At 43.2% G+C, this 27,283-nt stretch overlaps 1 protein-coding gene across 3 annotated transcripts; it reads left to right on the forward strand.

Annotated features, from left to right (window-relative positions):
• The first annotated feature begins 681 nt into the window (after positions 1-681).
• slc39a10 (solute carrier family 39 member 10) lies at positions 682-27,218 on the forward strand. Of its 3 annotated transcripts, none has more exons than XM_062402599.1 (11): positions 682-774; positions 7,191-7,345; positions 12,068-13,354; positions 13,545-13,722; positions 19,610-19,785; positions 21,161-21,325; positions 21,435-21,543; positions 21,622-21,930; positions 22,535-22,615; positions 24,444-24,634; positions 24,983-27,218. In XM_062402599.1, exons 2-11 carry the CDS (start codon positions 7,244-7,246, stop codon positions 25,136-25,138), a joined length of 2,754 nt encoding a protein of 917 aa, XP_062258583.1. In that variant the 5' UTR covers positions 682-774; positions 7,191-7,243; the 3' UTR covers positions 25,139-27,218. The 3 variants fall into 3 exon arrangements, with proteins under 3 accessions (XP_062258583.1, XP_062258584.1, XP_062258581.1); XM_062402597.1 differs by lacking the exon at positions 682-774 and adding an exon at positions 1,385-1,693; XM_062402600.1 differs by lacking the exon at positions 7,191-7,345 and having other exon boundaries at positions 716-774.
• The last annotated feature ends 65 nt before the right edge of the window (positions 27,219-27,283 follow it).

Here is a 27,283-nt window from a genome sequence, read left to right on the forward strand (position 1 = left end):
TCTAGATCCTCAGATACATCACCACCAGATCAATGTGATAGCTTGATTATTGTTCTTTTCACCACATCAGACTGACACAAACATTTAACGGCTGTCGGTGGTACTGATCTCTGTCATGGCCGCCGCATTCATAGCCTCGCACAGGAGTTCATTTTGTTGAAACAGACCTAAGCCGAAATAAAATCACACCAGTTAAATGAATTATTCAAACTTATATACAGGCCATACACATGAACAGTTATAAAGCCAATTCTGTTTTTAAAATCTTGCGGATAAACCAGGCACAAACAATGAAAACAAAAAGTGACAGGTTGAGGAGGACTCACTAATGACAAGGAATAATTCAGAAGGAGCATTAAAACAAGAAGAGAGAAAAAGAACATTTCAAACAACACTGCAGGAGTAGGTGCTATTAAAAGGTTATGACCTCATCTAAAATAATCAAGAAACACACACACACACACAGACACACACATACAGAGGGCATGAATCAGAGGGTGTGTATATGACAAGTCTCTCTCTCTCTCTCTCTGAGCATCGCTTCCTTTAGCAGTCATATGAGAGCGCAGACGATCTGGCGGAAGGGGACGTCAGCGCTTGTCTCCGGCGCTGCGCACGTAGCGCAGACCGCCGCTCCGCCCCTGTCTGAGCGCTACGGAAACTCCGCAGGGGGTGTTGGTGAATAACTGGCTCCTCGTGCGTTGGCGTAAATCAGACTGCATCTTTTTTTTTTGGTACCGAGCGGAGAGGAGATGCACACGGCACTCGAGTGAGGTAACTATATAAAAAAAACCCGTTCGGTTTCATTCACTCCCACAACATGGACCCGGGCGGCGTCACCCCGCGACGTGTCGGTGTCTTCGGCCGCCGCAGAGGACGCTGCCCGCGGCTTGTCAGACACTATATGACAGCGTTGCTCTTTGTTGGCGGAAGAAGCTAATTCCCTATTGAGTCGCGCTAGCTGAGCGCTAGCCGGGCTGGGGTTGTTCCGTTCGTTAGCAGGCTAGCAAGTTAGCCTGTGGGAGAGAGGGGCGACACGGACTAAATCAAACTGGGGAGTGGGTGGGGATGTACTGGGGTTTGAACGGTCGTGTCGGTGCGGATCCCCCCGGTACTTTGCTCGTGGACACCGGGGCACCGTGACACCCGACACGTGTGATGAGCTGCGGGTTGTGTCACGAGGAGCGGCGGCGGAGGGCTCGCCCGCTGTTAGTTGCCCACCACGTGCTGCCTTCTCCTGCGTTAATCAGCAACGAGGCAATCTGTGCTCGTGTTCTCTACCACACCCCCCACCTGATGATCAATACCCCTGTTCACACACTAGTGTAGTTGCATCAGGATAACCGGTTGACTGGTGATGAGCTTCATGATGAGTTGTTGGCGTTGCATTACAAGCATCTTCATGCAGACCAACGAGTCATCCTCATAACATTTTCATTAATCAGATTTTTTGATAGTTTAATGGTATTTTCATAAAGCGGTACATTTAAATTCCTTCCCCGGACGTCTCCTCATACTCTCCTCCATGTGTTTGTCTGTGAACTGATGGTGTCAGGCTGTGGAGAAATGAAGTGCAGGTGCAACACGTTCACATACGTGGGATCGTTTATAAGTGGGACTCATAAACGATGTTGGGTTGGGTGTTTCTCTTCTTCCTGTTGACAATATTCTAGGGATTCTCTATGGGAGTCAGGTGAGTTGTCTGACCAGTCAAGCACATTAATAATACACAGTGCCAAAACTACTACCAACTAGTTTGTTGACCATGCTATTATATGAAACTAACTTTTGGGAATATATTGCGAAAAATACTAATATAATGGAAAAGTTGGCTTTGTTTATCAAAGCCAACTTTTCCATTATATTTGTATTTTTTGAGGTGCACCTGAATACATTGGGATGCAAGACTAACCTCATCTGATTCAAAGTTAACAGTTATAGTAACTTTATTTGAGTCTTGTCTAAAATGGTTAATAACTCCTTCCAGTTCACAAGCTAACTAACTGATACAGCCACACCAATAGTGGGATTTCTGGCCCGTGTAAACGTTTTGAAATCAATATGTCAGGTGATTCTCACCCAGTTTCCAAAGAGTTTTCCAGTGGTTGAAGCTGCAGGAGGCAGAAACCTATATAAACATATTAAGACTTAATTGTGCCAGGTAGAGCTTGAACACATCCCATCCAACTAGTTATGCAAGAGTTCATCAAAAACACTGGTTAACAGGTTAAAAATACAATTGATCTAAAATGATTAAATAAAGCAGTCTTTCATTTGTTGGGAGGGCCAGTGCTTGTTTTCAGTGAGGGACACCCTGCTTATCTGTCCCTCTTCATAAACCTAAGTCAACTACACAGGACAAACACATGTTACACCTTCAGGATTAGAGGGATGGGCCTGAAAGATTAGATTCAGTGTTTGCACCTAATAATCTGCAGAAAATGAAAATGCTTTTATGTCATGTATGCACAGAAACCTGCGCCATGAGAAATGCAAGTCTTCTATTCTGCTGAACAATACACAAGTTGTGTTTGGAGGGTTGTGGGGATCTTTTTACATAATAAGTTCGGACATTCTGGTGCATTAAGCTGCATAATCAGACCCTGTTTACTTCTGCGACATACAGTATACAATTTTACTTTATGATTGCCATAAACAGCTTGAAAGCATAGCCAAAACTTATTTTGTAGAGACCTCCATCCTGGCATTGTGCACATTAAATTGATTTCAGTGCTAAATAAGTAAGCGTTGGCTTTGTGGTGTGGGAAACGCATTGATAGTTCCTAAGATGAGTACAGTTGTATGAGGGAGTTGCAGGGAGGGGCTAGAACACTTGCTGTGTTTAAGTTTCAGCTTTACTTGCCCAGCATCTAAAGTCGGCTCATGTATGTGGACACAACCCGTAGGCTCGTGTACGTAACTGTTTACATAAGGCGATGTTTTTTTATTGGAATAATAGTAGGACACAAAGTTAGCAAACATGATTACGATGGTCATATCCTGACCTGGAGGCTCTTGTATCTGGACAGAAGGTGGAGGTTTTTTTTAATTATGTGTTGCATCGGGTCTATCATGGAAATTATAAAGAACCACACTGGTGCTAAAATCAAATGACCTCCCAAACACTTATGTGATGACACAAACTCTAGATTACTTCTCTTGTAGGGCTAAATATTATTCACAGCCTCTATGTTTATGAATATGCCACTTTTTTATGTAAGATCCGTCTTGTATTATAATTTGCTTAAATGACCTGTGGCAATTTGTGTACTGAAATTAATGTGTAACCTCTAATTTGAATATTACGATGTTGCTAAAAAGCTGCAGAGCCGCTCTTCAGAGTGGGAGTTATTCAGGCCAAAATTATTTCTTGCATTTAAAAATCAGTCCAAAAGTAGATTTGCACTTCATCTTTCTTTAAAGAGTAAACATGTATTCTATTGGAGCTTTGTAATAATTAAAAAGATATATAAATAAACACTTTTAACTGCACAGTTCCAACACTCAGTGACGGCCACAGTTGCATCCAGCTGCAAATTTTGTATATGAATACTGTAAACCTAAGCCAGGCTGATGTGTTTGATTTAGTGCTCACTATGTCCACAATCTGCTCCATGAACACTGTTCCCACACTGCAGCTCTTCATGCTGACATGGCATTTTGAACAGTTACATAAGGCTGTCCTTCTCACATTTATGTTTTTTCGATAGTCATATCGACCATTATCTGGAGACTTAAAGATTTGGTGTTGTGGTGTTCACATGTTTTTAAAAAATTGGGGAACTAACTTTTCTAATTATTGCAATTAGGCAAAAATACACACTGTTGTTCAAAACCTCAACCACTGTTGTGTTATATGAGAATAATTGTTTAACTTTGGTTCAGTAACTCGCTTGAGCGCTCAAGCCTTTCTTGTCTTGGGGAGAACAAAAACTAGCGAAAGCAGCAGTTTGCTTAAGAGCAAAGTTGAGACATGTTATTGTGGTTAAGATCAGTATTTCAAAAGCCAACAGTTCTTTCTGCTTTCAAATTGCTGCAGCTGCATCACTTTGACTGTGAACATCTGATGTCACACACAGCTGCTATTACCCCTTAACTCACCACTAGCCCAATGATGTTATCTAACATACTCCTGCTCCCTTGAATAATCTCGCCTTTTTTTTTTAAAACAAATATTGGGTAAATTAAAGAGGAACAAGTTGAATCACTGCTTTTTGTACTGTATATAGCAGACAACAGTTTTTTTGCTCAAATATATTCCCACTGATGTTTAAGATCAGAGTATATACTTCTTTATGTCAGGTTAAGTCTGCAAATCTGTGGTGACATTGGGCAGATAAAGTGATTTTTAAATTTTACTATAAGCTTAAGAGTGGGTGTTTTGTTTTTTTAAAGGACATTCCACTTTTTTAAAGAATAAGAACATTAGGGAGAAAACAGGTGTGGTATTGGTACATTTTACTCAGATGTACATCAAGGCAATATTACTAAAATGAGAAGAATGTCCCACCAATAGTTCTCACGTAGACACACACACCCCATGAGAAGCTGGTCAGGTGGATGATCTTAGACACAGCTCCCTGACTGCTTAACATGCAGGGACAGCCACACACACACATTCCCTCCCTTTAACCCCCCCCCTCCACCCTGTACAAATTAGTTAAGTCACTGGGCTAAAAAAATCCTCAAAACAGTCAACCTGTTCCTTCTGTCAGTGCTGCCGTGAACACTTTGAATTGGCGTGAACTCCTGCTCTTTTGTAGGCTGTGTCTGTCTGAGGTAAGCTTCATCCTTTTTTCCGAGGAGTCATCTGTGTGACATGTTGCCCAGTGTCATACTGATTGTTCTGTTTACGTGTCTGGGTCATGTTTGGCCTTGCGGTCCTACACTGTTTTTCGCACTATGATGAACGTGCTTCCAGGCCACAGAGCATCAGTCATGCACCTGCGTCCCACCACAGCCATCGCTTGCTGTTTTGTGATGCAGCTCCAGAGGAACTGGGCACTATATTATATTTGGCATCTTCCATCAGCAACATTGAATAAATGATTGCGTGGCTTCAACCTACAAAAACCTGAACTTGTTACGTTTGCATCTCTTGTTGTATGCAGGGCTGTTTGACTGTGATGATAAGGGAAGTTGCAGCCTGTGTACTTTGGTTTTATTTGCACCTGCATGTGTCATGGTATCCCATTTCTTAATTTATCACAGAGGGTGCAGGGTGTTTGTGGTGTCAGCCTTGTTTCCTCTGTAAATTAGTTTTACTCACACAGCGCACTTAAGATAGCCTCATGGACATTAACGTCTATCTGGGGAAGCTGGACATATGCATGACCCACAGAGATTGCTTAGACATTTCTTGGTCATTAGTTTGTTCTCTAATTCGGTCGATGACAAGTGTGTTGGAGCTGTTGATATTGAAACATATGTCCTCACCTACCCCCCGAGTTGAGTGCTTGTTAAATAACGTCTGGTGAACAGGTTAAAGATAAAGATTTTCAACGTTAGTGGGGATATGCTGTGTACTTGAGTCAGGAGATTTGTCGGAGAGCTGTAATGACAAATTGCACAGAATAGCTGCTTGTGACCTGTCAAAATCACTACCTTTATTACTGTGGTGTTATTTTTCATTTGAGTGTTTTGCAGCAGTAGCAGTTAATTGTCTGTTGTGACAAAAGCACAATGCCTCCAAACACACAGCAATTACTTGCTTGTGCGTCTTGTGGAGAGTCTAAGCTGGATTGATTTCATATTTCCGTCAGTGCTGTAACGTCTCGAATAAGTGCTTATAAGAATAAGTGATAGGTTAGATGAATACAGTTCACAGGCTGTTATCACGTGCGACTTGAACTCATTGACGTCACTTCTGTCAAACTTTCCTGCGTCTCATGAGCAGATTATTATCCTCCAAAATTCCGTTACCATCTGCTGTGAGTTGGGTCCATGTGGCGACTGACATCTGCACTGTCTCCTGCCTCAGGCCTTACTAAGAAACCCCCACTCTGACACGTTTTTATTTCTCCATCTCAAGAACAAAATTGCATTCTGATGCCGCCCTTACTGCAAACTCTTGGTTCTGTATCTCCCTGGCTTTAAGGGTATGGATCAAAAAATGGAAGCTTAATACTATGTGATGTAGCCAGCACAGGTCCTGGGAAACTGCCTTTTCTTTTGAAGATTTGTTTCAAGAGCTTATGATATTATGACGCTAAGGAAACCACTTACAAATTTCTGTCTTGTCTTTTAAGTTGTGATAAAATACTTGTAGCGGGGGGGGGCAACTGTCCAAGTTTACATGATTTTTTCGTAGAAACCCTATCTCTCAATGTTAAAGAAAATTATTTACAAATTGTGGGATCCACCCGTTTCGGAAGATCTGTTTTCGAAGGTTTCTACCAACAAATTCCTTGGTAATCTGTCAAGTAGTTTTTGTGTACTGCTGGTCACTAAAAATGAACTGCGGTAATATGTTGCACACACATGCGTACAAAATACAGATTCCATGTGAAAGGTGCGCAGGCTAAAGATTGAAAGATAACTTCTCGTGTGAGAGACAGAACTGCCTTGATGCCACAACTGCAGCTGAAACTATGCGTCTGACTGTCTGCATGGACAGCAAAAACATTTTGAACCACAGTGCTAGCACGAAGTAGCTCAAGGTAGCACAGGCCCGTTGTAGCGTGACGAAGTGAACAATCCTATAGCGCTGCAAATCGCACTGCACACACCAATGTAGAGATCTCTTAAGAGAAGTGTGAAAGAGTTTCTTGGTTCATTATGAATCTGTGGCAGGAAGAATATGATCGGCTGCCACAGGCTAGATAATGATTAATGAAAAACACTTTTTACATTCATCTTTCATAGCTCCACCCCTTTGGTCATTTTTCAAATGTAGACAGTAGCACAAGATTCAAATGAAACTTAATATGTTCTCTGCCAGCCATTGCCTCTTTATTTAATTTCAGACATGAGTTTGAACCCAGAGGTACATTTTTGCGAAAATCTAATTCAAGGCTGAGAATGCATTGTGCGTTCTTTTATAAGAAACAGTAATATCGGATCAGAATCAGAGGCAAAAACAAAACACCTAAATTATGTATGCCCTACTTGTTTTGTAACTGTAAACAGTCGTTTCTTGAATACCAGAATAGATGTGTCGTTGCTTCATTGCTCTCTCCGTTTCCTTCCAGACACTGGCTTGATACAGAGATAAGGTGGATGTGTGTGGTCGTGTGAGAATCATATGAAGCGGCTTAAGGTCAAGACTTTTTTTCCCCCTCTGAGAAATAACAAGATTCCTGCCGTCATCAACAACATGGGAAAAGACAGGGGAAATATTTTTGAGGTGAGAAGCTATCTATTGAAACAGGTTTCAGAATTTACAGAAATGTGATTTTTGAATTAACTTTTCCAGCTGGTCGACTTAATTACATAAAGCATTCATGATCATGTGCTAGATGTAGCTGGAGACTTTAAGATCAGTAATCCTTAAAAAGGTCATTAAAATTTGGTTTATTTATCTTATCAATGTGGGCTTTTTAATGTGCTTCCGATCAGAAGTAGTTATAACAACACTTTTTCGAGACCGCATTAGTTTGAATGCACCAGTGTCCCTGCAGACTTACATGAAACAGGATATTTTGTAAAGAACATCAATGGGGAAATAAAGGAATAAGCCTCACACGCTAGGATTTATGCATAAACATTTCCCACAAGAAAGACTTATCCTCACTCCATCACAGTATCACACATACATTTACATCCGAGCCATGTGGGAAATATTCAAAACAACCTTGAGTGTTCAAGGTTACATCTCAAGGTTTCAAGTGGAAATATTCAAGAGAGGAGAATAGGCATGTTCGTCTGCTAAGACAAACTTATCTACTGACTCGATGAGCAGCTCTGGCAGCTCAGGTTCATTCATTGTAAGTTGGTATCGCAGTGCTGGAAGATGACAACACAAAACCTCAGAGGAGGGTGAAAACAGTCCTGCTGGAACAATATGTTACTATTGAATTTTGTCATCAGTATCGTATTATTAACTGCACCAACTCTGGCGCTTTAATTTTCTTCTAGGTCTTGATAAAAACCTCCTGACTGATTTACACTGAAGGCATTTTAACTGGGAGTAACTGACTGGTTCACAACAAGCGCTGTCATGAATGACAGACCCTTAGTGGCAGACAATTACACACTGAGCTTTAAAGTGATAGGTCCAGAGTTCTAAAGTACATGAAAGTGTAGAGTTAAATAATTTGGGCAGTTTTCGTTTCCGTTTTAAAATTGTATATACACATCATGCAGATGAGTAATCACTGCTCAGCGGGGGTTCCCCTCAGTGAATGAAGGTGAACAGCTCAGCCTAAAATAAAGACTGACCCTCAGGGCTTCACCACCTATGCAGACCAATTTCCTGGAAGAAACCCTGCACAGTATGAGCTCATGAATGAATTAAAAAGCAACACGCTTTGATGTAGTTCTAGTGATTAATCTGACAAATTCCTCTTTGAAATAGTACCAGACATCTCTATATCTGCACGTTTCAGGCTCTGGGCTGGTGTTCCAGCAGCAGCATCAATATGAAACAATCAGGCTACCATCCATACTACTATGTTTTCGTTCAGGAAGTGTTTTTTAATCTAAAAAGCTTATTCGAACTGTCTAGTGTAAATCCGTGTTCAAACTAAGTACCAAGAAGTTTCTTTGCATCCTACGCTGCAGATTTATCTATTGATTATCCATCGTGCGTTCTACACTGGTAGCCAAGGATTATCCTGGTTGCTTTCTTTCTGAAGGGGGTCATGTGATAAATCAGCAAAGGCTATGTCATGACCGAAAAGACCCAATCAGCAAGCGGTTGTGAATGTCTCTGTTAGTGTTTCCAAACAAACACATCCCTGGAGTGTTCAAACAAAAATGTAGGGTAAAGAAGAACAATTAAGAATTAAGATGCCAGAAACCTAATTTCATGTACCTTCCATATTGACAAAGAAATTGTCACATCTCTTATGTCTTACAACGTTTGTCGTGTCAATAGAGTAATGTAGACTGAAGTTTATGGATGAGCCTGAATTTAACTTCTCTTCAATATTTTTTCATAGTGCATGTCTCAGAAGAGTTGTAAAACTCCCACACACAGTAGCACCAGAGCTGGAAGGCCAGGCAGGAGAAAAAGTGTTCCGGTCGTTAGTACATTAATGTACTTGCGACTATCACGTTAGGATTCTTTATTTTCCTGGTGTTGAAACAAATTGTATTTACACTATACACAATTCAGGCTAAATCAGCCTAATTTGCCATTTTCTTCATTCAAATAAACAACAAGTTCGACAGCAACACATCTTAAATGAATTCTCAGAGAAAATTAAAATTGGCTTCGCTTATAATGAATATGCACTGCTTACTTTTTAGATTGCTGTTTGTGTAACACACATTATACTCTCGCACTGTAGGGAGATTCTCATGTTTCCCTCAAAGGCCCAGCCAGCACTGCAAGAGATTCCAATCAGGAAAACACAGTGAGCTTTGTTGCCGCTCAGAGGGTGTGCTCTTAAAAATAGGTCCCGGTTTTGCACCAACCTATCTGCTGGGAGGTTCATAGGTCACTGCTGCCTCATGTTTATAAACACTGTCTTGCCGACAGCCGTGAAGTCAGCTTGAAACCACACTTAACGTCTGCAGCGTAGAGTCACAACTCCTAGGCTAATCTTAATTTCACACATCGCTCATTGAGGATCACACCGTGGTAAGTAGGCTGATTCACTTTCTGAATTTTCGATGAGAATGAGCAAGTTATTTTTATTGTGCTATTTAGGGCCTTTTGAAAATGTTGCATTGTACGGCATGGTTTATCACCTGGATGACTCATTGTGAGAGTACCCTTTTGGATCTTGCTTTCTTATTTTATTTAATATAATTTGATAATATCGGTGTTGCTATAATATAAAGCAACACCGATATTTATTGTCTGGATTTGGACTTTGACAAAAAGTGTGCTAAAATATTGACAAACTCTTTAACTAAAGCGCTTGATCTTGTTCTATGGGGAGAAGGAACTCTAACAAGCTTATAGCCGTTGAATATTAAGCCATCGATGTTGAAGGGCCATTGTTTAAGGCTCTAGGAAATCAACGAGGGCTTTGTCTTAGCTATTTCTATAAGTTGCATAAAACAGTATAACTTTGGTTTCGTCAGAGAGTGCATGTGTGTTGTAACTTTGTTTATTACCTACAAGCCTCTTGTCGAATATTATTTAGGTAATCTCGGCTTTATTTTGTGTTTCCTTTCCTCTCAAGTTTTAGTTTTCATGGTTCTTGTTGGTATTCAGACAGAATAGGCTGTGGTTGTTTTTTTGTCTTCTTTACTGACACACAACCCTACAGTGTAGAGTCCGTTGTTATCAGCCTCGACAGCTCTGAGAAGGATCACCCACTTCGTTTCTAATCTCATCTTGTATTTGTGGACTGCACAAATGCATGCTTTAAATCCAGTAAAACTTTGCTAACAAGCTGGCTGCCAATGACCGAGACCTGGATGTGTGTCTGTGTGTGTGGTCCCTGCTGTGCATCATCCAAACATTATCCAGTAGCATTCTTCCTCTGACCCATCTTCACTCCTCTTTATCCCCGCCCCTTATACATCAGCTGCCCAGGAGCCTCACAAGAGACCTTATGAGAATCATTTGACTTCGATGGTATTGCTGCTTCAGGCTTTTTTCTCAGAGTGCAGGGAAAACAAGCGGTTTGTTGAACAATCCTCACTGGAGTGTTTTTCTATTATTCTCAGCTAAAGGTAGCAGCTTCGGTGGTTTTAATGTTTTCTTTATACGTGCAATGTGCTCGTTGATTATCCTAATTCTCCCTTTGTTTCTTCATAATTAACTCTTGCTCATACTTTTCACACTGAGGTGTCAATGCATCATTGATTAACACTGATTAGTCTTTTTTCTGGCCGATGTTGATCATTGATTTAATGACATCAGGATTGATGAAAGTGATACCAATGGTTCCTGTTTATGATCCTTGCTTCAGATAAAGTTCACTTAAAAGCCACTTCTCGCCTCTTTTACCCATTGTTGGACTTTAAATGATTAACTTGTTGAAAAGGTGACTGTGTGAGTATGAACTGTAGGATCACAAGTATCATGGAAACATTTGAATATGCATTAATAAGTTAGTTTAAACATGAATTTATTGATCTGTGAATAACTAAACTAAATTACAACTTGATTTGTTTTTTAAATGGGCATTAAAAAGTATATATCAATCCATCAATAAATAGTTTGAATTAAAAAGGGTTAGGGTTAGATTTTATTCAGGCATTTAAATGGACAGTCACTCAAGATGTGAGGTAGGTGGGGTTCTTAAAGCACTCAAAGACTTTAGAGGAAGATTTCATTGAGATGATTTAATAATTTTTATTATTTTTGTTAAAATCTGTCGTTCAACCAAAGAAGAGAAAATGAACTAAATGAGTTGTTTATACATAAAAGGGTAATTTTCTGATTTGATGCACAACAGTAAATTGTTGGCTCTCTATGAGGGTTTTTCCTGTCTTCTTTCCTTTTCTTTGTCTTTCAGAGCAGGGCTTATTGATTTCACGTTCAAGTTGGATAATGCTTTCGCTCTAAACTGTGTGCTTGCTTATTGTTAGATAGTAGCCTGATATTTTGTTTGCTTAGACAGATTTCCATGCGTTTCAGCTTGGCTCATGCAGCGTCTCTGTCTTGTCATTTTGCAACAATCTGATCATGAAAACAAAGTCCTGCTCTCAAACTGAAAGACGATACTCTTGTATTAAGATATGAAAACCCTATTCTCATTTCCCTACCTGTATAATAAATTATATTTTCTGTAAACGTCACTTGTGGTCAGCAGCGCCACATGGAGTCTGTGGGAACTAGACTGTTGCTTTGTCTATCTGTAACACCAAATTTATTACCATTTGTATATTGTGATATTGGTTGCTCTCTACACTTGATCAGAGCATTACCAGTCCTTGTCTCTTTACTTTTAATTATCACTTATGTGGTAGATAATTGTTTGCTGTCTCTGTACTGTTTTCACAGGGGCCCAGAAGTGAGGGGACAATGCGAGTCCACGTGCACACCAAGTTCTGTTTCCTGTGTGTGCTCACCTTCCTCTTCCATCAGTGCAACCACTGCCACGGAGAAGGCCACAGCCATCAGCACAGTGAACATCCCCAAGACGGCCATGACCACGTCCACAGCGACCTGCAGATTTCTGAGGCTCCATACACGAGCGGATCCACTGTGTCACCAGAGTCCAAGAGTCCCAGAGGGGACACTCTAGAGGAAGAGCAGCGCTTCTACATCCAGCAGCTGTTCAGCCGCTACGGCCAGAAGGACCGGCTAGATTTCAAGGGATTTCAGAATCTGCTCTTTAGCCTGGGTTTGGGTGAAGTGAAGGTGGTAGGTGCAGATCACGAGGAACTGGGTCATGACCATGTAGCCCACCTTGACTTGGTGGATATACAAGAGGGGCTTCACACGCATTCACCCAAGGAAGACCATGGTCATGGTCACGGGCATGGTCATCAACACCACAAGCCTGGCCCAGACCGTCTGCACAAGGCAGAGGCTACCACAGGGTGCAGCCAGCACACCACTGCTGCCAGTCCAGCTGCTGGTGCACCTACAGGGCATGACCATAAACATGAGCATGGCCACAATCATAGACATGATGCAGAACATAATCATAATCACAGCAAGGTAAAGGATAGTGACCATAAACATTCTGATGGACATGTGCAGGACACACATGATCATGATCATGAAAACAACCATGATCAGGTGGCACATGACAAACATGAGCAGGTACAGGTGCAGTCGAACCCCAAGGACATAACTTCTCAACCTCATAGTGAACATGACCATGGTACACATGAACATAACCACGGTGATCATGACCACGGTGATCATGACCACAGTACACATGACCATGGTACACATGAACATGACCACGGTACACATGAACATGACCACAGTGATAGTGCCCATCCAGCACAGACTGTCACTGACAGTTCTCTCATCGACCAGGAGCAGTTACCCACTGTCCCCTCAGAGCCGTCCCCAATCCCTCAGGAGACCTCTCCTGCCCCAATAGGAAGCAAGACCAAGAAGCCCAGGAATCCAGCGCGGGTCAGAGGACAGCGTGGGCGAAACAAAACCTCTTCTTCCAAATCTCCATCTGACGACCATGACCACAAACATGGACACGGACACAGTCATTCTCATAAACATAGGAGAGAAGCCCCAGGAGGGCACGTCACCACCACTCTGCCAGCCCCCGTCCTGCCTGGGCATTCAGCTGGATTTTTACATCAGCATGAGGAGGTAAGAATACTTTAAACCTTCAGTCCTCGTTGTGTGCAACGTGTTTTTTCTGTCTATGCACAAATTAATAACAAAATCCAGGACTGTGTGTTTAAAGCACAAAGTCTTTCCCAGTTTTGTATTATTCCAGTAATTACAGTCATTGTTGTTTTTCCCCTCTTGATAACTTACCCTCCGTTTCCTTCTCCAGTGTTTGAACCTGACGGAGCTCCTCACCTACTATGGCCTGAATCCCGAATCACTAATCTCCCCCAGCCAGTTCACCTACCTGTGTCCTGCCCTGCTCTACCAGATTGATAGCCGCGTTTGTATCCGCCATTACCACCATATGGATGTCGAGCAGGAAGCCTTGGAGAACGTCAGTACTGGTAAGAGCCGAGTATTTTATAGATCCTGTCTGTTTTGACTGAACAGACATTTTGTAGAAACAGACAAACAATAAGCGTACGTGTAAACACTTTTAAGAGCCCAGTCTGAAGCCGTCGAGACCTCATGAAGGGCTAAGACCCAAATCGGGTTACAGCCAACAGACAGATAAAACTATGTCTGTAAGGTTGTTGTTCTGGGTCCGCTTTTGTTTTTCTGTGAGGACGTTCTACTTGGAGAATATGAAGGACAGAAAAAAAAAGCAACAAATATCCTCATTATGCATCGGTTTATTTTTTTCGTAAGGACAAAGAAGGGGCCTGCAGCTTTGTAACTGCACCATCTAATGTCCAAGCATAATAACATCATTGTGCTTTAAAAACACTCACGGGTCATCTTTGGCAATATTGTTGTCCATGATGTTTGTGCCTGTTTATGTTTTGTAATACAGAGATCTCACTGTTTAGTCTTATGACATAGATTTTGAGGGGAATAGGTCAAATGAATCTGTCCCTCATCTCAAGAAATTAGTCCAAGCAACAAAATATCTAAGCGCAACCGCACGGTTTGAGCGCAAGCAGGACAAATCCAAGCACAGGCAAACATACCCAGCATGTTTGTTCTGGCTGAGCAGTGTAGTCAGACCCTGGTAATGCAGTGATATCATCATGACTGAGTGTACCTCACTTACCGTACCAGAAAACAAAAGATAACAGGATGGATGGAAGCATAAAACCTTAATATGTTGTATGTATTCCATTTAAAAGTGAAACAAGTTGATGAAAAACATGTACAGGGATTAGAATTTGTGAAAAGAAAACTAAACTGTAAGTCATTGTCTTCATCTGCTGCTTTGGGCCCGAGGAAACGAATGTCTTCATGAGCGGTAAACCACAGGGACTTCACCATAAAACCGTTGTGGTGTTGTGATACAGCGATGTTATCAGGGTCTGTAACCTAGAGGTCCTTTAGGGAGGACTAGCAGACCTGCACAATGGACGGTTTATTTGAACTAATCAAGCCAGATTTTATAGCAATGATAATAATGGAGGTGAATCAAAGACTGTGACCATCCTCCCCGGGTAATTCTCAGTGTTGTTGTCTCCATCTTTTCTCATTTCATTTCATTTTCACTACATGCGTAAGACTGTGGGTGAGGATTACTTCTCTCCCCCCATTTTCTATTATCCAGAGCGGCAGTGAATTCTCAGAGAATCATTTTAACACTGATATAATTTACAAAAATAAGGTGATTAAAAGTCCACTGATACAAATAACAGCTAGTTTCTGTCTAGTCCCCAGCATTTTGTATTTCAACACCATTATCAGTTATTTCACTTTTATTTATAGATACAGGAGTCATGGCTGGCCAAATAGAGCTACAGGTGAACTTTATTTAGTCTGGAGTGAAGGGATGGAGCTGCCAACCAGTGGTATGAAGAGCTGGCGTTTTAATACTGTAGCTGCTTGTTGAGTCTGAGTTGATCAGCAGTTGTCAGTAGCAGGGATCTGGAAGGCCCAGGGGTAGAAAGTCCACAGAAATTCCAGAGGCCCTCCCTCAGACATTCATGTTCACACATACGGCTCCTGCTAAGAAACTGTGGAGGATTCCAGAGTTCAGTCTGAAAGAAGCTAGACACAGACGAAGACACCTGGGGACAAACAGGAAACATGAGGGAATAAGGAGATGCATTAAAAGGTTTATAGACACAAAACTATAAACACAGCCTTATAACTTGTTCTATTGTGAAGAACGGTGCAGCCGCACTACAGAAATATCTCAGTTGCGGTCACATTTCTTTCAACCCACAGAGGTTTCTCAAAACCCACATCTGTTTTTTCAGGAAATTCGGCTTTGTACATATCCTCTAATGAAAGTAACCAGTCTTCCAAAGGAGTGGTCTGTGACTAAGTGACTTACCCATACACACATTGATCTACAGAGTGGATCACTCTTTTGCTCATCCACGTTTTCTGTGTGATCTTCAAGGTTAACTGCAGTTAAATGCATTCAGCTTGAATAAAAACCAGCATGGCTCTCGGCTCTGGTCATATAATGAGCATTATGCATATAGCTACTGGCCAACTCAGCAGGAGATGAGCCCGGCAGGGAACAGTGTGGCTAAGTCAGCCTGGCTGAGCCGCACTAGTGTGCATGTGTTGTGGGTCACCCCTGAGGAGAGAGAGGTGTCTGTCATGTGATAGACACTGAATAAGAACCATTCCCTCTATCAATCATTCACTCTCTATGACAATATGTGCCCTTGTTGTGTTATCCAGCAGTGAGCAAGTTGCTCTATCATGTGCTAACCATTTTGGAAATTGGATAATAACTTTTTCAGAGATCACTTATGTTGTGGAGAAAGACCCCCCCTCCCCCATGATCTCTTTTCCTTCCTGTTGGCTCTGCACATCTCTGACTCCCAGAGAAAACCCAGACATGAACTGTAAGCTGTAAAGAAGGAAGGTCAGTGTTTAAGGCTGCTCTGGGACCTCACAGTGTTTGCAGGTTTATGAGAGTGCAAATTATGAAATCACAGTGTTTTAAAGTTAATGAGCTACAGGTCATGAAATAAAGTTCGCAAAGGCCATAAAAGCTCGCTACAAATCAAATCAGCTGACACAACCATAGAGCAGGCTGGGAATCTTGGGGGCCTGCAGCATTTGAGTGTTATGGTTCTGTGTGTAAACCATTCCACACCTGCAGTGAAAATTCATTGAGAACCTGTGTCGTAATCAATCTGAACGTGCTGCACTTGATGCATTGTTAAATCGTTATTACACCTGCAGTGTAATGAATTTTAGTTTTCAGTTTTCAAGTTATGCAAAGTGGCTAAGAAGCTGTGGAGCTGTCACTGTAAACAATGGACAACATGGCAGGTGTGGGGTCATGAGATTTTCTGCACAACCTGAATAAAGTTTTAGTAGAAGAAGAATGGACTTTTCTGTTTAAGACATAAAAATGATCCTCGCTGCAAATAAGGTGTAGTTTTGCACTTGGGTTGGAATCACACTGTCAGAGCAGGAGGGGCCAAAGTCCAACTGTGAGATAGGAAGAATTCCACAAATGGAGGCTCTGTTAAAACTTTAATTATTGAACACACATGACCCCCAGGAGACACCTGCATCGAGCGTATGCTGAAAGCAGTCATAAAAATGGTAATGACCACGAGGAAGACAGCACGCACAAGTCAAAAGGGCAGGAAGGACTCCTCATTAGTGGATAACTAAAGGCGCTGGATTCTCTGCACTGGTGCACCAAGACTCTACCACAGACGCTGCCACACGCAGCTGAGCTGCCTCTCGTTTAACTCCTGCTGGCATCGATGTGGGAGCTCGAATATTTGCAGTTGTTTTCCTTCTGGACCCCACACCCCTCTCTTTTTTTACGCTGTGCCAATTAGGAGAGCCTATAAGCGACACCCAGGGTACCTTTTTATTTTATTTTTTTGCCGTGGCTCAAAGGAAATGCGTAATTGGAGAGACGACACAGACCAGCGGGTCTTCTGCTCCACTCTTCTGTTCCCTGATCACTGCATTCTATATCTGCGCCACAACCCCCTGCCCACCTACCCACACACACACACACACACACAAAAGCGTGACTGCATAAAGGTAATGAGACAGAGCAGTAGATGAGCTGCGCCGCTGTGAAGGACCTGATGTACTGTCTGTCTGATGGAGTCGCCTCTCAGGGTTAGACAGTGTTCCGCTTGATGCAACAAATAGGAAAAAGCAGTCAGCTGTTGCATCTTTACTTTTGTACGGTGCACTGAAAATGATTGTAACGGTAAAAGGAGAAAGTGAAAGTTGTTAAAGATACTTCCAACTGTGGTGAGTAAATGAATTTGGCTCGTCCACTTTGCCCTTCGTCATGATGTCTCTCTCTCACCAGAAGAAAGGCACGCAATCAACTTTCACTTAACAGGCTCCTGGAGTTTGTCACGTAAAACCTTTAGTTTTACAGCAAAGGTTCTATTCAACAGAGATTCAACAGTCTTTACTCTGTTAAACCACCACCATAAACAATGGGCCATGTGAACGATGTCGGTGATGTTAAAATGTTGTGCCACATGGTTTAAATTCCCATAGTTCATCAGGTTCAAATCAGGCTCTGTACTCTTTGTGTACTGCACAGTGGCAAGGTGGGGTGGGAAGGGCCTTAAAGATGGAATCGCCCCAACAGCAACTACATGAAGCACTTGAAGACAAAATACAGAAAATGCCTGGATAAATTAGAAGAGATACACAAATTTAAAACATGTTACAAATCCTGATTTCCGGTTCAGACGACACATGTAAGGAGGTTCTGGGGATCAAGCCTCCCAGAAGCTTCATACAAACGATTGTGTAATCAGTGCTTAAATCTCCTAATTTTAAACATTTCCCCAGAACCAGGAGGAACTCCAGCCTCCTGCTGCCTGACTGCTGAGACTGTTTTCTGTGTTGTTGTTTTAAACCCTACAGCTGGGTTATGGGACAGAAACAGCTTGATGCAGTCTCTAAAGGCCGCTCTGTCAGGCAGGAGACAGATCATCTCTTCACAAGCGACACCACCTGGGGTGGATGTGTGTCTGCCAATGTCTTTTTTTATTGTTATTAGGTATTATTCCCTCTGGCTAAGTGTAAGCTCTTGTCATTTTGTTTATGTGAAGCTCTGTTTGTGCTAAGTAGTTCATTATGTCGACAAGTTGGGGAAATAATAGTAAAAAACATTCAATCAATGCCCTTAACATTCAACTCGAGTGATTAAAAACTACAAAAAAACTTTTAATAGGGAAAAAAAACGTAGAAACGTCAAAGACAGCAGCTCCTGCAGGATCCATCTCTCAGGACAGAAACAAGTGCACTAGATGTCTCATGTAAAAGAGCACATCAACAAAATAACAATATTTATGTTCATAGATAAATACATTAATGGGGGGGTATCAAAGTTTTTATACAAAAGGGGTGACTGACAGAGATGAAGGTAGCATCAACAACAACTGTAATGATAGAGGTATTGCTAGTAATGGTGGAATATATCTAACTAATGTAGTTGTATAATGTGGATCTTCAACATAGAGCACATGGACTCTGGGAATGTCTCCGGTGAGATATTCCAAACCCTCTTTGACTCCAAAAAACAAACTGCTACGTCTGTGAGGATCAAATGTTTGACTCAGTGTTATTTTTACAGAGTTGTGACATGCTCCAGAAACAGAAGTCAATTGCCTGTAAGATGTGAATTACATGCACGCTGTGTTTTAGTCAGTAGGTGTCTCACAGTCGAGCTGAATGTCAGCGGTGAAGGACCCGGCGTCACTTCAGCAAACACACCAGCAGCTCTGCTGTAACATTGAATTTCATACTACATTAAGCATTTTTGTCCTCTGTGACGAAAGGATCTGAAACTTTCTTCTCTGGCTCTGTTTGGAAACGCGTCGCGGGCCTGACAGTCGAACTGACAGTTTAAATGATGGTGTACCTCTCTGATTTCTTCTCTTCTGCTTCACGTCTCGTGTCTGCAGCCTTGAATGAAAAATGAGACGAGCGGGATTCTGCTGAAATGTCACTTCGTGTCTCTTCCTGTCTGCGTCATGTCTCATCACAAGGACACACAGATGCATTGTTTTCTTCACGTGTGAACAGTAAAGCTTATTTTAGCAAGCAGTGGAACGATCAAGCTCCGTCTGTTGGTGTCGTCTTTATTCTAAACAGGGAAGTTGTCTGACTCAAACAGTGAGAGTATTTGATTAAATCACTACTTTTATGATCTCAAGGTTGAGAACTTACACAATTATAGAGAAACCCAACAGTTCCAGCAACGAGCAAACACTTTGGAGACTGTGAAGACATCAAAACACCCTGTAACTCCCCCTTCTTCTTTATCCTTTGATCTGTCCCCAGTGATGGTCTGGGTCTGGGGCTTTGTGTCCATCACCATCATCAGCCTGCTGTCTCTGCTGGGCGTGGTGCTCGTGCCCATCATCAACCAAGGCTGCTTCAAGTTCCTGCTCACCTTCCTGGTGGCGCTCGCAGTGGGAACGCTCAGTGGCGACGCCCTGCTTCACCTGCTCCCCCATGTGAGTACAGCCACAACACAACACAATACAATGGATACAAAAAATCTAAAATCTGTGAAAATTCCCGTTTACACCTGCACATGGTGTTAAAGAGTGATACGCGTTTTTGGGGGTAAGTATGGACGGGATTTAAAACTGATATGGAGCCAAAACAGTCTAGTTAACCGAGATCGTTTTATTTTGAAAAGCCTTTTTAAGCAGAAATATAATATGAACTTTAAAGTTAACTAAAAATATGGGCTGGTATGTATAAAGTTTTTGTTTTACAATAATAGTCCTTAACTATGACTTCTGAAAGCTTAAAATACAGTTTTAAAAGAAAGTTCCAAAAACTTTGTGTAAATCAAAGTTTGATAGTTACCAGTTAAGAGAAAGGAATCGTCCGAAGAAATAAATCTTTTTCTTCAAAGTTGAAAACCACTGAATGTCACATCTTATATTTCAGTGACTATCAGCCATCGCCTGCTTCACCCCCACCTGCTTATTACACGCTTTTATTCTGTGTTCTTTCTCTCAGGGGTAAGAGGCATCAGGAATTTGATCTGTCCGAGTAGAGCGATAAAATCGTTGTCCTGCTTCGGCTTCCAAAAGCATTGTTCAACAGAAAAAGACAAATCGATTTTTTCTTTGAAAGAACCAAACGTCCTCCTGATAAAGGTGGTGTTGTCAAAGCTGTGTTTCTAGGTTTGAAGACAGCCTCCACTCGATGCAGTTTAATCCTTAGAAATCTCTAAATTTAATCCATTTGAGAAAAATCCTCGTAGAGAACAGAAAAGTGTTGAGTGGATGATACATGTTCCTTGTTGACACATGTTAAACACTTGGCACTAGTAAGTTGTCTGATGCAAAAAAATTTTGAGACGTGATATAAACAAATCCAAAACGTGCTGTCGCAGAGATAATTCCCTACATTTCCTAACTTCAAATTTTACATTGTACATTCCTGATATTTATAATTATTCCTAATCCCCCCTCCCCTCTCAGAGGATATCTGGTCTATCCTGAAAGTGCCAGGACTAAAAGCATGATGGGTACCGCAGTTCAGAAAAACTGCCTTTGGTGAAATAGCTTTCTCAATTAACGATTGGGGAAGAACATTAGACACAAGGAAGTTCTACCGTGTTTGAAACCAGCCTCAAGCTTTGGCAGCACAAATGACTTCCTGGTGTGTATCATACTGATTTTATTAGCCTCACACTGATGGACTTCAATGTGGAGTGTAGTGTGTTTGATGTCCTGTGGTTCATGGACAACAGAGGCAACTAGCCATCTCTGGTACAATTACTTTGAGTTGTGCACTCTCCTCATTAAAATAAAATGATATTCAAGTTTTCTGTCTTATAGTCGTCTGTGTCCCCTGTTCCTCTCTCTTCAGTCTCAAGGACAACACAACCACAGCGAGCCCCGGACGAGTGACAAGACGGACATGCTCACAGAATTCGATGGAGTGTGGAAGGGGCTGACAGCGCTGGCCGGCATCTACCTCCTCTTCATCATCGAACACTGCCTCGGCATGTTCAAGGTCTACAAAGACCAACGGGTAAGATGAGCGCCACCCTGCTGTAGACAACAGACCAGGCTGAACCTCGCAGTTAGTTTCACATACCACTGGACTGGATGGATCATGAAATGTGTATCTGTGCTCACAGAGCTTGAAGAAGTCAAGCGAGGAGGGAAAGATTGGCAGGAAGCTGTCAGACCACAAGCTGAACCGGCGCTCGGATGCAGAGTGGCTGCACCTGAAGCCGCTCAGCGAAGGTGAGAAGAGTTTAGTCATTTAGTTTTCTACTGCTTCATCCTCTGTGGCTGTAACTGGAACATGTGTCCTGTCTCCAGACCCGGACAGCACGGCCATGTCCTGTGACAACGGATACAACGACACACAGCTCACAGAGTTCCAACCCCCCGACTCCCCCACTAACAAGACGCCGCTGGCCCCCGCACTCCCCCAACAGGACGAGCCGTCCCCCGCCAAAGAGGACGCACCTAAGACCAAGCAGCACAGTCACAGACACGGCCACGGCCACTCTCATGGGGGGAACTGCCACTCGGACCAGGAGATGAAGGACGCTGGGATAGCCAGCATCGCCTGGATGGTCATAATGGGCGATGGCATGCATAACTTCAGTGACGGCCTGGCAATAGGTAATTTACGAGTTTGTATCTTATCTCCATGAACTTATCTTCTAGTTTATAGTCTTCTGTCTTGCTGAGAAGATTTATACGGCTCTGGTTTTTCTTTGTAAAGCCTAGTTCACACTAGATGATTGTCAGCCTGATTTTCCAGTTGCAGACGAGATACACAAGTCACAGACCAAAGTAGGACGGGTTGAAGCTGGTAAAGGTTCTTGTAGTGGAGAGGTGGCCCCTGGTTTTCTACACTGCACATGTCTGTAATCGGACAGGATAACAAACTCTGAACTGTTTCACATCCTCCAGCCTGAAGAGGCAGGAGAGTGGGAGGATCAGTCGAACTTTGTTTTGTTATTGTACTTTGTGGACCAGTTGGGGGTTTCTCCATGGGGCAGATCAAGTAGTGTGTAACCCCCCCATTGCCAGTGGGTCATGTAGAGTGAGCTCCCAGTTACTGCAAGTCTACCAATCACAACACAACACATTGTGTAGTCACTACACAATCCTGATATCATTTGAACTCATGTAGCTACAGCTAGCAGACAGTTAGCCTAGCTCATGATAGGGGCTGAAAATCTGTAGTGATTCTTTTAACACCTTCTCTTTGTGTCTTCAGGTGCAGCGTTCAGTGCAAACCTGACCGGAGGCATCAGCACTTCAGTGGCTGTTTTCTGTCATGAATTACCTCATGAACTTGGTGAGTGGAGAAAAACAAGTCATTTAGTCAGAACACGCTGCACCCGTCATCTATTCAACAAGAACCAAGCTGTTGTGCAAAGGCTGCTCAGTCACTCGCCTGATAACGTTTATCGATGTCTAAATACCATCTTCCCCAAAACTGCTCTTCTTACATCTCATTGGAAACTTGTATCAGTCAGTGTCACATGATATTCTGTCCCCTGGAACCTGTGAAGAAACTCTGTCAACAGTCTCACTCCTCTCTGCTCCCTGGAAGGATGTACCACTGCTGTGCCAGATTAATGGCTTTTGTCCGACAGCAGCCAAATGGCCTGTCAGTGTGTCGGTGCACCTGGCTCTCTCTGTTCAATACGGTCAGAGTGGCCGACTGCACGCTCCTGTTTGATTCAGTTTGGTTTCCAGCTTCTCGGCCTGTGCTTAGTCCGAGGAGGAGGTGGTGAGTTCGTGCTGAAACAGACATCAGGGCCATCCATTGCACATCATCACTAATGATGTGCCCCGTCATGGCGCGGTTTCCGGATCTCATTTGTGTGCATGATGCATAGAGAAGGGTCGATAAGGGCCCAGTGTGAGCGGGTGAATCACAGCCTAGGTTTGCCTGCTGCTCCCTCTGGTGATGACGAGCCGCGTCACGGGAAACATGGGTTTTTCCTGGTGCGTTAAAACTTCTAATTCTCTTTATTTTCGAGGAGTTTTTAATCAGCTCTGAGCTTTGATTTAAACATTTTTGTCCCTTAGCATTATTTATACTCCAGTGTCCTCGACTTTCCAGATGATAAACCGCAGCATGATTCCCGTCACAGGCGGCAAATGCGAAGATTTACAAGATCTGCCCCTTTTCTTCCTCCCTCTGTATAATTTCACACTTCCTGTTGATTCGGCGCCCATTTCTGAGGAGCGCTTGTTGTCATGCGTTCACCCCCGTCGGGCCGCCTGCCAAGAGTTTGACAAGTGCACCTCTCGTCTCCTCCTGAGCACAAAAGCCGTCCCCCGACTGGCAGCTGGATGGCAGGGCTGATGATCATGAGGCTTCTTTAACCACCCGGAGTGAAGCTAATTGGCAGTGATGTGTGTGTTAATTGCGGTAGATGAGGCGGTGGCAGGTGTGTCTGAAGGAGGGGAGCCGGGGAGGCAGGGAAACGTCACAGTGAGTTGAAGAGGAGGGGAGGATGGAAAAGCAGGAGCACTGAAGTGGGATGTGTGCGGACTGTCTCTCCTTAACTTCGCCCTCTTCTTTCTGCAGATTTGATTGATGGATGAGAGCCGAGCCGTAATATATTCATTGTGGTAATTAGCGAGGAAAAGAGGCCGCTTGTTACACGGCGCAGGAAATATAGGCCACCCCCTTCTCAGTATTCATCCTTCTTCCCAAATCCAGGGCGTTTCCGCTGAGACTTGGGCCTCTTCCCGCATTTGGCCCGGCAATGATTGAAGAGGGTAGAGAGGCTTCGGCGTGCATATGTAATCATAAGTGCATCAGGGGGGGGGGGGGGTTAAAGACATATTTCTTCTAAAGAGCAGCTCCTGGGCTGTGTGTTTTTTATCTCCACCTACTTGAAGACTGATAGCGGTGGCAGACGGGTGGAGGAGAGTTTGTTTTGAGCAGGTTGGCCTCATCACGTGCGACAGCCTCTCGGCAACGTGCACGTCACCGCGCAGCTTTACACTTCAGCTTAAAGAGCTCGTAAAAAAACATTCATAAGAAAACACAGAAGCTGGAGACATGACTGACGATGTCAAAATAAGACGGACACAGGGAAATTGCTCTAATGGTCTTTCAATGTCTGTGTGTGTGTGTGTGTGTGTGTGTGTGTCCTGGCTGACAGGTGACTTTGCCGTGCTGCTGAAAGCCGGGATGTCGGTGAAGCAGGCCATCTTCTACAATCTGCTGTCCGCCCTCATGGCCTACTTCGGCATGATGATCGGCACCGTGGTGGGCCAGTACACACACAATGTCACCAACTGGATCTTCGCCATCACAGCCGGCATGTTCCTTTACGTGGCTCTGGTGGATATGGTAAGTTGACAATCAGCATAATCCCTTCTCCCTCTCCTGATCTCTGATTCTAAATCTAAGGCTACAACCATAGCACTACGTCTTGGTTTGATTTTAAATATTTGATATCACATGACCACTCACGTACACTGGGCCTGCAGGCTGTTTGTGCTCGTTCAGACTAAAACGCATCCCCAGAGGTCCCAAACTAAACTGGAGCCGGCAGCGTTTCCAACGTTAAAACTCAGGAAGTGCTGACACCACCTGTATCTGTATTAGAGTTGACGCGTGTTCAAACCAATAGGTAGTAGTGTGGCTGTAGCCGAAGCGTGTCTCTGAAACCAACCACTAACACTGTCTCTCTCCCAGCTGCCAGAAATGCTCCACGGGGACAGTGAGGAACACAAGCGCTGCCAGATGGGACACTTTGTGCTGCAGAACCTGGGCATGCTGACCGGGTTCGGCATCATGCTGCTCATCGCCATCTTCGAAGACCAAATCGTTTTTGATTTTGGTTTCTTGTAGAGTAGAGTAGAGTAGAGGGGGAGGGGAGGGGGGGGGCTGGATGTTTCACCGTTGCCCCTCTTGGCCTTCACGTGCTTTGTCTGCATCGTAGCTGCCGAGTCTTGCATGCAGCTTGAGTCTCGTTCATGGACCGTGCTTCCATCCCAGCGGTAGTTCACGCACATCTCATGACTCTGCTTAGTGATGTTTACATTCTGCTCCACCGTCACTGTCAGCTCCAATCTGTCTGCTCCCCGTGCAGCACAAGAAAAACAAGGACCAGATGAAAGAAGAGCGAAGCTGCACTCCGACCAGGAAACTCAATCTTTAACAGTAAATCTGATCCAGGTGGTGCAGGTCCCGAGCCCCCCCGGGCCGGCAGCTCGCCGCCGCTCCATCATCACCTGCTGCTTGTTGTCGTCGTAGTCGTCTCTTTGCATCCTGTGCTGTGTCCCCTGTCCTCATACATCTGTGGTGTGTGTCCCTCTCATCACTACCAACTGTTGATGGCATCACGCCACGTGCCAAGCCCCGGCCACTGGAGCAGCTCAGCTTCACGTGCCACAACATCGTGAACAAACCCTTCAGCTCGGTGTTTCCTTTAAGCTGCAGCAGCAACATCGAGAAGTGTTCGTCTGAATGACCCGACAGGCTCAGTGTTACTTTCTCTCCTCCAACTGTCTCTGTTTTCTTTTGAATAATGTTTAATTGTCGAATTAGATATTTTGGGAATTAATAAACCTTTTTGTTGTACAGTTGAACTAACAGCTGCCAAAGCTTTTTATAAATTAGTCTTTACAGATATCATTGCTTTAGTTTTAACAATCCGTAGCCAGAGGAGACATATCATTGTTAGAACTTTATACTTTATCTTTTTCTACAAGAATCAGCTGATTCAGAATGTGAATCCTCGTTCTGTTCATCGGATAGAGTCGTCGTTTACTTGATTTACTTGAGGCGACTTGTTCTGTCCGAGGCGACCGACACTTATCCACCGCGGGAGGTGAAGTTGATGACGTACTGTAATCACACCGGGTCTTTTATCATATCAGTGGCTGAGCAGCTAAAAGCAAAAGTAACGTTCCGGCTAAAAGCTTTGAAAGTTTCCCTCAGTGTCGTGACAATCGGAGACGGAGCGGGAAAGAGAAGAGCCGCCAGTCACAGCAGAAAAGATGATTATTATTATTATTATTATTATTATTATTATTATTATTATTTGTATGATCAGTCCTCGTTAATACATTAAAGTGCCAAACTGGACCACGTGTGGGATTTCAGTGGCCTGTGCTTGACACTGCCCCCCCCTCCTTTCCATGCTTCCCCATTTCACATTCCATTGGTTGCTCTAGTGGCTCACATGCTAAGCTAGCTAGCCAGCCTAGCTCCAGCTTTTTGCCGGAGCACACAGAGAACGTGTGTGCGTCTTTACATTTACACTGTCACTGTGTGACATCCATCACCTGCTTCTTTAACTGGCTGTCGATCATCGTCGGTCACGTTGTCATCGCTCCGACGGAATTGAAATTGAATCCGAGTCAAACGGTACAGACAACTTTTTATTTTTCATTCTTTGTCCTGCAAAGTTGTAAACACGCTTTGTGTTACTTTTTTTAACTGAAAGTGAGTGTGTGAAGATCACAAAGTGAGGTCTGGGGTGAAGTGGAGCGAGTGTTGGGAGCCATTTTGTTTTCGCTTAAAGCTATAAGGTGAAGATAAAGCCTGTGTCGTCATCATCCTCTGAATCTTCTGCGTCTTTTACTGTTTCATCTTCATATTTAAGTTTAGTGCTTTTTTTAAACAGGACCTGAATGTAATTTGAAACCAGTTCATGATTTGCTCTGTTCACATCAGTCATTTCCTAACGTGAATCCAAACTGTCCTGTCATGTGACCCATCAGCCTCGATGCCCCAAATATGAAGTGTCTTCACTGTTTATTGGACTAGAACTTGTCCATTAAATTAAAGTCTCAGCTGGTTTATTTCTTTTTTGCTCTGTTGCTTGTATTTTGTTTAGTATTGTGGATATAAGATGTAAAATGTGATGCCCGTGCCTGTCTATACATTCGCCCCATCACAGAAAGAAATTAAACTCTGAAAAGATCCTTGTTTCCTGATGTCTGATTGTTCCAGTGTAACGTTACAGAGACGAATTGATTTACAGTAGAC

The sequence above is a fragment of the Platichthys flesus genome, chromosome 13, assembly GCF_949316205.1.
Source record: "Platichthys flesus chromosome 13, fPlaFle2.1, whole genome shotgun sequence".
Taxonomy (NCBI): Eukaryota; Metazoa; Chordata; class Actinopteri; order Pleuronectiformes; family Pleuronectidae; genus Platichthys; species Platichthys flesus.

Bases quoted from the DNA above. Each gene is read 5' to 3' on its own strand.
- slc39a10 (XM_062402599.1), top strand. From the start codon at position 7,244: ATGAAGCGGCTTAAGGTCAAGACTTTTTTTCCCCCTCTGAGAAATAAC. The intron at 21,544-21,621 runs GTGAGAAGAGTT...TCCTGTCTCCAG, and splicing joins CCTGAAGCCGCTCAGCGAAG to ACCCGGACAGCACGGCCATG. The intron at 22,616-24,443 runs GTGAGTGGAGAA...CCTGGCTGACAG, and splicing joins TGAATTACCTCATGAACTTG to GTGACTTTGCCGTGCTGCTG.